This window comes from Brienomyrus brachyistius, chromosome 4, assembly GCF_023856365.1.
Source record: "Brienomyrus brachyistius isolate T26 chromosome 4, BBRACH_0.4, whole genome shotgun sequence".
Classification (NCBI taxonomy): Eukaryota; Metazoa; Chordata; class Actinopteri; order Osteoglossiformes; family Mormyridae; genus Brienomyrus; species Brienomyrus brachyistius.
In genome coordinates, this window is record NC_064536.1 from 16040015 (window position 1) to 16051855 (window position 11841).

At 45.6% G+C, this 11841-nt stretch overlaps 1 protein-coding gene across 1 annotated transcript; it reads right to left on the minus strand.

Annotated features, from left to right (window-relative positions):
* Window positions 1–32: 32 nt before the first annotated feature.
* trpa1a (transient receptor potential cation channel, subfamily A, member 1a) lies at window positions 33–11841 on the minus strand. The gene is made up of 27 exons (XM_049010276.1): window positions 11773–11841; window positions 10942–11104; window positions 10384–10559; window positions 9962–10069; window positions 9712–9820; window positions 9399–9544; window positions 9047–9183; window positions 8296–8344; window positions 7983–8082; window positions 7420–7520; window positions 7087–7256; window positions 6541–6705; window positions 6106–6220; window positions 5572–5738; window positions 5188–5278; window positions 5048–5107; window positions 4850–4948; window positions 4285–4355; window positions 3939–4095; window positions 3470–3556; window positions 3162–3331; window positions 2871–3000; window positions 2495–2677; window positions 1122–1190; window positions 868–966; window positions 612–721; window positions 33–514 (listed from the first exon to the last, which is right to left on the minus strand). The coding sequence occupies exons 1-27, from the start codon at window positions 11839–11841 to the stop codon at window positions 286–288; spliced, it is 3330 nt and encodes a 1109-aa protein (XP_048866233.1). The 3' UTR covers window positions 33–285.

Genomic DNA, 11841 nt, shown 5'->3' on the forward strand with positions numbered 1-11841 from the left:
TGTTCATTAATAAAAATGCACCGCGTTAATATAATAAACACAACTCGTTTTGGAGATCTCCATTGCATTTATTTGTATCACAACTGAGAAAGGTGCATGAGATTACAGAAACGATGAACGACTGTGACACCAAGACCAAACATATTACTTGCACTGACATGAAGTTTCACGTTAAAATTAAAATTACAACACCGTATTCGTAAACATAACATTCTCCAATTTAAATACGTATGGATGTGTTTTACTGTATCACTTCCACACTCTTGTGATCCCTGCCTTGTGATGTCACATCCGATTCGTTGCACGCTCCGCGTGTGCGACGTCATTTCTTTTCATCACAGCCTTCAGCACCGGCCCCCACCGTCTAGATTTACAAACTTTATTCTTAGCGGGCACATCACGGAACTGCTGCGGTCCATCTGATTCTTCAGCCTCCAAGACGATCTCCATTTTCTGGATGATCAGCTTTAGAAGGCTGTGCTGATTCTCCAACACCCGTGACATTTGCTTTAGCCTAGAAAACACGAAAATGTCCCACAGTGAACACCAGGGGGTGCTCAAAACTCGCGTAAACCTAAGGGCATGGTTACGGTGACAAAAGAATCCCTCACCTGTTCTTCTGCTTATTTAACTCCTGTTCCACGGGGTTTAGCTGACAGCGGGATATGCTCAGAGGACTATGGGCCTCACTGTATTTCCCCCACAACCAGAAAGCTTTGCTCTGTTTAAAGAAATTGCATTATTTCTCGACCATGAAAATGTTAATGGTACATATGATGGTGTCATTTTGGCTTATTAGGTAAGAGTTCAGCTGAGATATATAAATGTCATATCCTAGTAAAGGTCAGTTCGGTTACATGCCTTTACTTTGCATGATCTGTTTGGATAGACTACGATCGAGTCCTTGTCGACACGTCTCATGAACCAGTGTGGCATTTTCTCCTCCAGATTGGTGTGAAGGTCAATCTGTAAACAGCACAGAATTTTACAATACAGCCATGAGAACAGTTTCATTTGTGTATCGTCTAAATGCAGAACCTCATATTGTATTTTTGCAGCAGCTTTCTGTAAGAATTATTTTGTACCCATATGGAACTAAAGTTCACCGGACTATGCTTCACCTGCATAGCTATGCGCTTCAGAACAGCATCCTTCTGTACCTCTGCAATGTCCCCAACGGCCAGACCAATCTGTTAGGCACAAAGAGACACTGTGATGTGAAGGAGTGTGGCCTCTTTGTGAAGTATAGTTCTGTGAATGAGCCATGTGGTTAACTCAGCTGCCGAGCATGCTGGGATATGCGAGTACACGGCTGCCGAGCATGCTGGGATATGCGAGTACACGGCTGCCGAGCATGCTGGGATATGCGAAGCCATCTCACTGGTGCTGCAATATTATTAGACATACAAAACTGCAAAGCATATGATGTGTACCTTTGGCTTCAACCGGACAGGAACTGTTTTGAAGTCTGGCATCCTGATCAGGACTGACAATTTATCGTGCGATTATACCGTTATTGTTTTGCATTATTTCAGTAAGACAATGTGATTGCACATTGTATTCATCGACATTTAATCCGTTGCATGTTATAAACCGTAAAAAGGCTATAATTGTCCACTTTTCTTAAAATTTACATTTCCTTTACAAAGTAATGTGGGAGGCAGTGACAATGACATTCCAGACTGATGGACAGTATGCAAACTATTACAGGTGTGGTGACACCTATCTCATCAATATCAATTGTGTAGGTCACTTACTTTGAAGAAAAAAAATAGTGCCACTCCAAAGTTCTAACATTCAAACCACATAACATTTCAGGATGTCTTATTCACCTATGTTTATACGCTTCAGAGCTCAAAAGCCCATCCGTCCATCCATTTTCCAAACCGCTTATCCTACTGGGTCACAGGGAGTCCAGAGCCTATCCCGGAAGCAATGGGCACGAGGCAATGACCAACCCAGGATGGGGGGCCAGCCCATCGCAGGGCACACTCACACACCATTCACTCACACATGCACACCTACGGGCAATTTAGCAAGTCCAATTAGCCTCAGCATGTCTTTGGACTGTGGGGGGAAACCGGAGTACCCGGAGGAAACCCCACGACGACATGGGGAGAACATGCAAACTCCACACATGTGACCCAGGCAGAGACTCGAACCCGGGTCCCAGAGGTGTGAGGCAACGGTGCTAACCACCGAGCTCAAACGTCTCTGCTAGAAAAAATTTTAATGTGATTTTTTTACAATTTCCCAGCACCTCTGAAAGTAGGCTTTTGACAAGTGTATGTTTAAAGTTGATTTTAACAAAAAATAGAATAATAGCATTCTAAGTAGTCTCAGATTATTGGTGTTGAGTTTGTGCTGAAGAAGAAACATGTGTAGCACTTGGGATAAATGATAGGTGAGATATTTAAAAATGTCCAGGCATGTCAGACTACCTCGAAAGAGGTAGCCCTCTGAGAGGCCTTAGAGGGTTAAGAATAGTACATACTAGTAGATTCATGAGCAGGATGGGCACCATGAGCAGAAACCAGACGAAGAGAATGTAGGAATCGTAGGGGAAGGGCAGGTTGCCCTTGAGGTATGGCTCGAGGAAGTTGTCCTGGTAGTTTATTTCCCCAGCCATCATGACGAAGGTCTGCATCACGGAGAGCTCCAGCCTGTTAAAATATTTCTGCAAAACAGAAGAAACCCCATGAATTTTGCACGCACTTGCGATTACCTTTAGTACAATGGAGAAGATCAGTGTTTCCCGATCCAGTACTTGGGGACCCGCAGACAGTCCATGCTTTAGCCTCCTCCCAGCTCCCACCGTCTGTGAGTCCCTGAGGACTGGGTTTGGAAATGTGCCTTGTATGTGTGCATACCTGTCCAACCATGAGGGCATAAAATGCAAGGGCGAAGGCGAGCATCAGGAAGAAGAAGAGGATGATGATGCTGATGAAGGTGCACATGATCTCTCTGAACATCACCACATAGATTCCAAAATGTTCAAATCTGTACAAAGGTCGGAGGACACTGCAGATAGTTAGAGGTGCATATGACCAATATGACAATAACTAACAGCAATAATGTAATCAAGGAGATTGACAGTGATGATGTCATCGAGCCAGTGCCGTTCGCCGACATGGACGTGTGACAGTGAAGGGAAGTCACACCTCTGCAAGTAGAGCAGGAAGTTGATCCAGGATGCGAGGACTCCCCAAGCCCCTGCTCTCCAGTGGAACGTCCCTTGGCTGTTCAGAAGAAGAGCAATCACAAAGACTAGGGAGGAGATGGCAGATTGCCAGTCAAGGCTATTGCAGATCTCTTGGAAGAATTTGCAATGCTGTAGGATAAGGGAGCAAAAACATCATGGTACTTAAACAGCAAGGGAGCCAGGCAGCAAAAGATTCACAGACAGTACAGACACAAAGGGAAGGGTACGAAGAGCACAGAACCCCAAAACTCATGGGAGGGCTGGTACCTGTCGACTTATCTGTATCACCCCCTTGCCGACTATGTACAGGTTCATGACCAGGACCAGGAACATGCAGATGGTGGCAAAGATAGGCTGTGGGAAGCAGATGTACCAAAGTGTTTAGGTTTGAAAAAGATGCTCAGGTGGATTTTCTGTAAAGCTACAGGTAGTGGCTGACTGATGACCATCATTTAATGCATCAGATTGTAATCATGGTGAGTCATAATTAAAGAATCTTAAATGTATTAAATTAACTTGGACGAATTGGAAAACACAAAATGAATGATTGTAAACGTGTAGCTTGGTTGCAATGCATTTGGTGTTTAGCTTCTTGATTGGGCAAGGAGTGGTCCAACTTGTGGGGGTGGGGGGGGGCATCTGGGCTACCTTGGACTGTACCACCATGAGCTGTGGCAGGTAGGTTCTGAATGTACGGAGGACTGTCGTCTGGACTTTCAAAAGCTGAAGACGCTACCTTGTCCGAGTTAAAGGTCATGGTGATGTTGGTTCCATTTGCAGTGGGTGATGTTTGGTAAGTGGGCTTCATGGTCACAATGAGGTAGGACAGTGGCAGCAGACCGAGGCAGTAGACGGACAGGTTGAGTAGATGTGCTTTGATGCCATAAGCATTCCTGTGGCAGATTCAAGGAGCCCACACTGATTACATCAAGCGCAACCTTTCTACAGTAACTTATCACATGCCACGTCATCCAAGTTCTCTGAAACAGCCATGTAAATGTACTGCTTCATCAGCGGAAAAGCTGGAATACAGCAGATACAGTCGGTCTGCGAAAGTGACGCACTGCCGACTCCGTGCTCACCATTTCATTTCCAAATATTTTTTGCAGACGGGATGAGTGAGCAGTTCTATGCGATTAAAGTGCACCATCGTCTGGAACAAAAGGAACGAAAAAACACAAAGGTTTTCAGCCTTTATGAGAAGATTATGGTCTCTGCAGTTACATACATGCGATAATGACAGATATGGTACTTATGACTAATAATGATGCTAACTTTAGTGACTTCTGATGTGTGTAATACTGCTCCCAACACTATCTGTACTGACAGGCAGCTGTCTGGTTCTTTGGTCATACTTGCAGCATAAATCCTACAATCCCTTCACTGGAGCACAAACTGGGTTCCAGCAGAGATTGAGGGAGAAAATGGTAATGGTATTTTGAACAAATTTTTGGCAGAAGAAAATCAAGACATAAATATAGGTTTCTGACTAATTTGTTGACATGGAATAGGAAACTCTATCTGTTGAATGGGTGGAAGGTCCTCTACTTATTCATGAATTTCAAAGCATTTTATTTCTATCCAAATAATATTTTGTTGCAATATCACATATTCCTTGAAAAAAAAATCACTGACATCTCCGCTTACATTGAGTGCCCAAAGCGGCTGAATTGTTCTGTCCTTATCTTGTTTGGCTTGCTGTACAAACTTAACCGGAGCTTGCAGCCACTGGAAATTATACTCGATCTGTGAGTGAAAAGCAAACCCGAAGGACTCAGCATACTTGTAGAGTGAATGGTTTCAGTAAGCAAGCTCTCAACTCCCAGACAGGAAATGCAAACTTACAGAATAATTGTGACTGTTGGGGTCATCATCCGATTCCTTGACACATGTGTCTAGAAGGAACTGATACAAACACTGCACTTCTTAGCTTTTCATTGTCAAGCAAATGCCAATAAGGGGTCATGACAATGATGTGAACAAACCTTGAAAGACTCTGGAAGGTTCTCTATCAGGCTGATCACAGGGTAGCCTTTAGCCGAGTCCAGCTTAAACGTAGTGAGGGCTTCTTCACATCTGCAATACCAACATTTCATCAAAAGTCTCTGGTGGTCCCCTTGTGTTATAGGATCTTCAGTCTGCAGACCAGGACTGTCATTTCTACTGTTATGATTTTCTAGCATCAATCTTCCCTGCTTTGTCCAAGCTGACAGGAGCGAACGCCCCCCTGATATACCTCGGGCCACAGATGGTTGTGTTTATATGCCTAATAAACCATGCTGGAAGCTCAGGGTACAGTCCTCTCTGTTTGCGACAGACAAGTTGCCTAGGCACATTATGCTCGGCTACCCGCGCTGCATTGCACCAACCTGTCGTTCTCGATCGTGACATTGGTCACCTCCTTTCTCCCATGATGCACTGCTTCATGCAGGAAGGAAGCGTCACTCTTGTTGAGTGTGATCTGAGCCCCCATATTCAGCAGCAACTTGACCGCCCCGGCTTGGCCTCCCCTGGCAGCCACATGCAGGGCTGTGCTCTGTCCCATCGGGCCAACAGTGAACATCGCATTTACTGACATCCAAAGCAATGTACAAGTGAGGGGAACCTTGTAGTCCGAGAGCAGAATTGGCCAGTGTCTCTGGAGCAGTTGGGGTTGAAGGCCCTGCTTAGGGGCCTAACAATGATATTATTATAGGATTTGAATCCACGACTTTTCAAATACTGGCACCGATACCAAACCCATTTTGTTACATGGGTCCCATCTTGTAGTCAATGTGTCAATGTGTGAACACATACTAAAATAAGCATCATACTCTAATATTGGCGAAGTCGATTTATGTGTTTGGCTGTTTTTTTTTTTTAGCATATTTCAGGAGGTAATGTTTGTGTACGCTGGCTCATACCCCATCCTCATCCACCCTGTCCAGTAGCTTGATATTTGACCCCAGGAGAACAGTCATGGTCTGCGTGTAACCTTCTGCTGCGGCGTGATGCAAGCTGGTCCAACCTTTATAATCGCTAAGAAGCACAGTGAGAAAGCAGGCCCGAATGACTGGTGAATGGGACGACCAAAATGATGGGTTACTACATATCTGCCAACATTACAAGTCACTTGGGGTCCTTCATTTTCCCTAGTGTATTGGCACTTTGTGGCCAATAGGGGGCCCCACAAGAATTCATGATTTGTGAGGTGATATGCAATGACACTAACCACTGCAGTGTTATTTGCAAGACTGTGACCATGTCTGGCATAGGATGTACCTAGGCTCCTCCCCATTTTTACCCATATAAATACGCCCCTCCCTCTTATTGAACAATCAAGATAGGGTAACACTCACCTGTGAAACAAGGCCCCCTTCCTGAGCAGAAGCTGCACCACCTTGATGTGCCCGCCACGAGAAGCCAGGTGTAGGGGTGTCAGGCCGCACTCATCTCCCTCGTTTAATAGCTTTGTGTCTGTCATGTTCTCCAGGAGCCTTTGGCACGTGTTGATCCGTCCGTACCTTTGGTGTATAAACATCAAACATGTATTCTGAACAAAGAGGCAAAATTTAAGACGCGGATTAAGATCCACGAGGGTCAATGAGGGTCTCACCTAAGCCGAGACGAGGCCAGGGTTTAATCTAAAAGCTCAGTTATTCATCTATCCAGCTGGTATCTATGACTTTCAGAAGTTAGGGTTAGGAGGCCAGAGTCAGTTTCAGGTCAGGGGTCAGTGTTGTGGGTATAGGCAAAGGGTGAGCACTCTTATCCACAAAGGTCCAGTGTGTATGCAGGTTTTTGGGATAACCTATAGGTCAGCTGTTCAAACCGAGGTACCCAACGGCCCTTTCTGGATAAGACTGCCCACTCCTGGTGCAGACGGTCCTCTGGCTGCTACGTACTCAGCTGCAAAGTGAAGTGCAGACTTCTTCTCTTTGGACTTGTGGCCCAGCGAGACGTTGAGACCCAACATGTTTTTGACAGAATCCAGGATGCCGAGTCTGCAAGCGTAGTGCAAGGGGGTGCAGCCTTCCTGATCCTCCTCACTCAGCAGGGCCTTCACATCGTCCAGCTATGAAGAAACAACCAGAACGGATCTGACAGCTACCATCTGTCATCACAGTCTAGTTAGGCCTTGATTGTTCTTCGCCATACTTATTTGACTATAGACAGGTGTGGTGGCCATTTTCAGGAGTGACATCAGCTTACGAATGAGACTACAGCGCTGCCATTACCTGCAGAATATCTTCTGAAAGGTTTTTCAGTCCTTTTGGTTGCAAAACAGCCAAATGCAAGAAGTTGCAGCCAGAATTGTCCTTAATTTTCAGATCTGCTCCTGAAACACACAAATACGTGACACTTACAATCTCCCTTGGTATTCACGTGAAACAATCAATCAAACCTCAAAAATCTCTCGGTCTAGACATCATGAAGGGTATTCGAATCTTTAACATCAGGACAAATCACAGGTCCATGACTGAAAGGCTGGCAATCCGTTTGTGGCCCTCAGTGAGATGGTCCTCAGGGTCAAACATATGTCCTCTTTAACTTAATGGTACAAAGTGATAGTAGGAGGATTGTGATCTACGTTACACTCACCCAGTAAGAGCAGAAGGATAAGATTGTCCATGTATTACTCTCCCAATGACAATAGGAGGCTTGGGCTTCTCTACTTTCCATTCACCAAGTAGGAGGTTCTCTAGGATCCATTCACCATGCGTCAGCAGACAGTTAAGGTCCTTTATGTTCCACTCACCCAGTGCCAGTAGGAGGCTACAGTTCTCTACATTTAACTCACCATGTGACAGTAGAACGTTCACAGTTCTCCAAGCTTGACAGCTGGTAGCCAGAAGCAAGGGGGAGTTTCCTTTACAGTCAATGCAGTTGATATCTGCGCCCTGCGGAAAGGCGTTATCCAATCACTGTGCAAGCAGACATCATCCTGAGCCTCTCTATTAATGCCAAACAATTTCTACTTCACATAATTCCTGTATTTCTTTCTGTTAGTGCTTTTATCAAAATTTTAATTTGGCATGAGATCTGATTAAAAGGGGATGTACTGGTGCAGGACTATTTGCACGGTGAACTATTGTGCATGCACGTCACTGTACCTTCAGAATGAGGAACTCTGCCAACTCCATGTGATCAAAAATGGTGGCCCTGAGAGGAGAACCACCAGACAGAGAAGATTCTGGATCATTATGTTTTGTTTTAATGCTACCGGTGTGGATTGAGTAGGAGAGACACAGTCAGTGATATTTATAAACATGACCATAAAGCATAATGAACTGCATTGCTTATTTAACTTTATGATACAAAGCATTATGAATCATAACACTGCGGCTGGCCCAGCTGTACCTGTCTTATTAAATGGAAAATAGAACAGTGTGTTTGAGTGATAAGACATTAATAGTGCTGGAGAGTATTTCCTCTTTACACTGTGACACTGGAAGAGATAAACTGCACAGTAGGAAATGAAGAGTATGTTTAAGACTCGTAAAAAGTGGTAATTATTGACCTGGACTCATTTAGACAGCACTTGGCTGTGGAACTACACAGAGTAACGTAGTGTCTTATAATTAAGGACAGTTGTCTATTTATAATACACATATTTGGCTTAACAAGGTTGCTCAGAAATCTGTAAAAAAAATTTAACTGTGTTCTGAATGTTAACTAAAAAGACATTATAATAACAACAGCCAAGTCAGATGAATCAGTGTGATGCGGAATAGTCTAGAATAGAGTAGTTTGTGAAAGATGAGATGTGAGTCAGTGTCAGTGCTCTGTCAAAACCAAGAAGTATGTTGAGTATTCAACTTCTCCAGTACTTCATCAGTCATGTGGCCAAAAGGGAGGTGCTACCTGTGCAGGGGTGTGTGCAGTGCCCCGTCAGTGATGTTGATTATGTCCTCAACCCTGTCGTACGCCGACAACATGAGCTTGACCACCTCCAGTGCCCCCTGTGTGCAGGCCAGGTGGAGGGCTGTGGATTTGTCACTCTGTTTCAGGAGGAAGAAGTGGGTCTGTCACACTGCATTACAGTGAGGAAGTGGCTCCGTTATGCAGAATTACAGACAGGAAGTGGATCTCTTACACTGCGTAACTGCGTTATCAATATTACACATGGTGGTTCCCATCTGTTACAAGAGGAAATATCGCCACTTCCAGTGAACACTAGACATATAAAGTGAAGAACTGCAGGAAAACGGTTTACCTGCTGCTTATCAATTTTTGCTCCTTTAGCAATACACAGTTTTATGACGTCAATGCTTCCTCCGCGTACAGCTAAGTGAAGAGGGCTGCTGAAGGACTTGTCTGCGTAGTTTATGTGCGCCTCCACCGTGTGGCCCATCTCCTCACCTGCATGTGAGCAGAAAACCGCAGGCGGTGGCGTCAGTGAAGCCGAAGGGTGAATGTCAGTATTCACAAAAACCTGCACGCGTGGTATAACTGGTATCCGAGGCTTTCAGGGCCCCTCTGTGGTATGTTGTGCTGTTTCTTTGCGGGTCTGTGAAGGTGTTTCTCGCCTCTTTTCAGAATTGCCTCCATGGCCCTCTGTGACCCAGCGAAGGCAGCTGCGTGGACGGCAAAATGCCCCAGCTTGTTCTGCCGGCACATGACCGCTCCGTGCCTGAACTGGAGAGGATGGCAGCAGCAACACTGGTCGTCCTCCCGCTATTCACCAGTATATTTATTAAATGCAGGGTTGCCAATATACATAAGGCATCCCAGAACATAGCTTTTCATAGCATTCTACTCAGAATTCTCGCTGCTCACCAGTATGCTCAGTGCCTCACAGTTGTCGACAGAGCAAGCCAACATCACAGCCGTGTTTCCATGGTTACCCTGAAGGTTGATGTCTATTTTCTTGTTGGAAAGTAGCACCTTGAACAAAAAGTGATAGAAATGCTAACATTCCGGTTTAGAAGGTCCGTCGGCTCCATAATGACACTGATGAGGGGGATCTCCGTGGGTCGGCAGGACGCGAGTCCTGCTCCATATCTTTCACTGCTTCTAATCCAATCTCAGCATCATTCTGAGGCCACTTCTATCAATTGCATAATCCCAAAAATTAATTTAAAAAACGACCCATATCACAGAGCAAGGCATAGTGGGTATGAGATATCTGACGTCACCCACAGACTCGTACTCAGCCAGGTCTTGTGGGCATGAGATGCAGCGCTCTCCCACACACTCACACTTAGCAGGGTGTTGTGTTTCAGGCTGACGGCCAGGTGGAGTGGCGACATGAGGGCGGCATTGAGGATGTTGGGGTCGGCCCCTAGGCTGAGCAGAGCCTCACAGCTCTCTAGAAGGTTCCGGTCCACAGCCCAGTGTAGCGATGTGCTGCCTTCAACATCCTGTGCATCCAGCTCTGGGAGGAAAGTGTGCAAAGTTCATTTCTTCTTATCGTTGTGAAGTGACATTGAAGCAGAACCTTTTCCTGAGAGTCCTTGAGTCTTTCATTTGTTGCACAATTTACACCCCATACAGTTTCTCAGAATGGTCATTAGAAGCCACATATGGCTCTTTAATTTAATTTAATTTTGCCATATATGGGATGGAGGGAGGTACAACTAGAAATTCTGACCCCACCCCCTCCTCCGCCCCATCCATTAAATATCGGGCCCCTTGAAACTGCCGGGGTATCCATGCTCCTCCGGTGCCCCTGGGAACAGACACTGTTTTTTAACTTCTCCCCCTTATGCTGAGTTATGCAAATACACCCCCCCCCATTCAATGATGTCACCTCTTACCTTGTGCCCCAGCTGCCTTGACGATGAGCTGCATGGCACGGTGGCACCGTCCCACGGTGGCGTAGTGCATGGGGCTGGCCCCGCCCACATCCCGCATGGACAGCTGCTTGGGGTACAGCCTGCCCAGGTGCTCCAAGGCTGCTGTGTTCCCTGACAGGGCCCACTGGCGGTGTGGAGGTTAAACTGCATTACAGACCAAGGCTGCCGCGTTCCCCTACAGGGCCCACTGGCGGTGTGGAGGTTAAACTGCATTACAGACCAAGGCTGCTGCGTTCCCCTACAGGGCCCACTGGCGGTGTGGAGGTTAAACTGCATTACAGACCAAGGCTGCTGCGTTCCCTGACAGGGCCCACTGGCGGTGTGGAGGTTAAACTGCATTACAGACCAAAGCTGCTGCACTCCCTGACTCCAGCAGCATCTCCCTTCCTGCTATTTGAACTTTTAATCCTTTTGATTGTCATTAAACACTGCTTTCCCTGATGCCTCATACTACAGACGGTATTCGCTTTATGATGATAGTGAACTTACGACATTTCAACGTTACTATGGCGCAGTAGCCATCAGAGAAAACCTCTGAATTTTGATCTGTTCCCTCTCTATCAATATGTCGTAAAATACTTTCTACTGATGCGGGGCGAAGGCAGCATCTACACAGCCACACTTTCACTCTCTGCAGCAATTGTAAGCATAAACATCTCATAGTCTTTAACAACATATCGTTTAGTTATTTATTTGTCGTTTCAAATTCATATTCGGCTTATGATGTTGTCAACTTATGATGGGTTCATCGGGATAAAACCTTATCATACGTTGAGGAGCATCTCTACTTACTTCAAAGACATGACTGGAAGGCTGAGCTGGATCTTCCTCATCTCCTACACATTGGTAGCTTGAGTCCAT

Coding starts and splice junctions, on each gene's coding strand:
- trpa1a (XM_049010276.1), bottom strand. CDS start 11,841: ATGGACTCAAGCTACCAATGTGTAGGAGATGAGGAAGATCCAGCTCAG. Junction 4,949..5,047: donor CCAACAGTCACAATTATTCT/GTAAGTTTGCAT, acceptor TTTCACTCACAG/ATCGAGTATAATTTCCAGTG. Junction 967..1,121: donor TGAAGCGCATAGCTATGCAG/GTGAAGCATAGT, acceptor TGCTGTTTACAG/ATTGACCTTCACACCAATCT.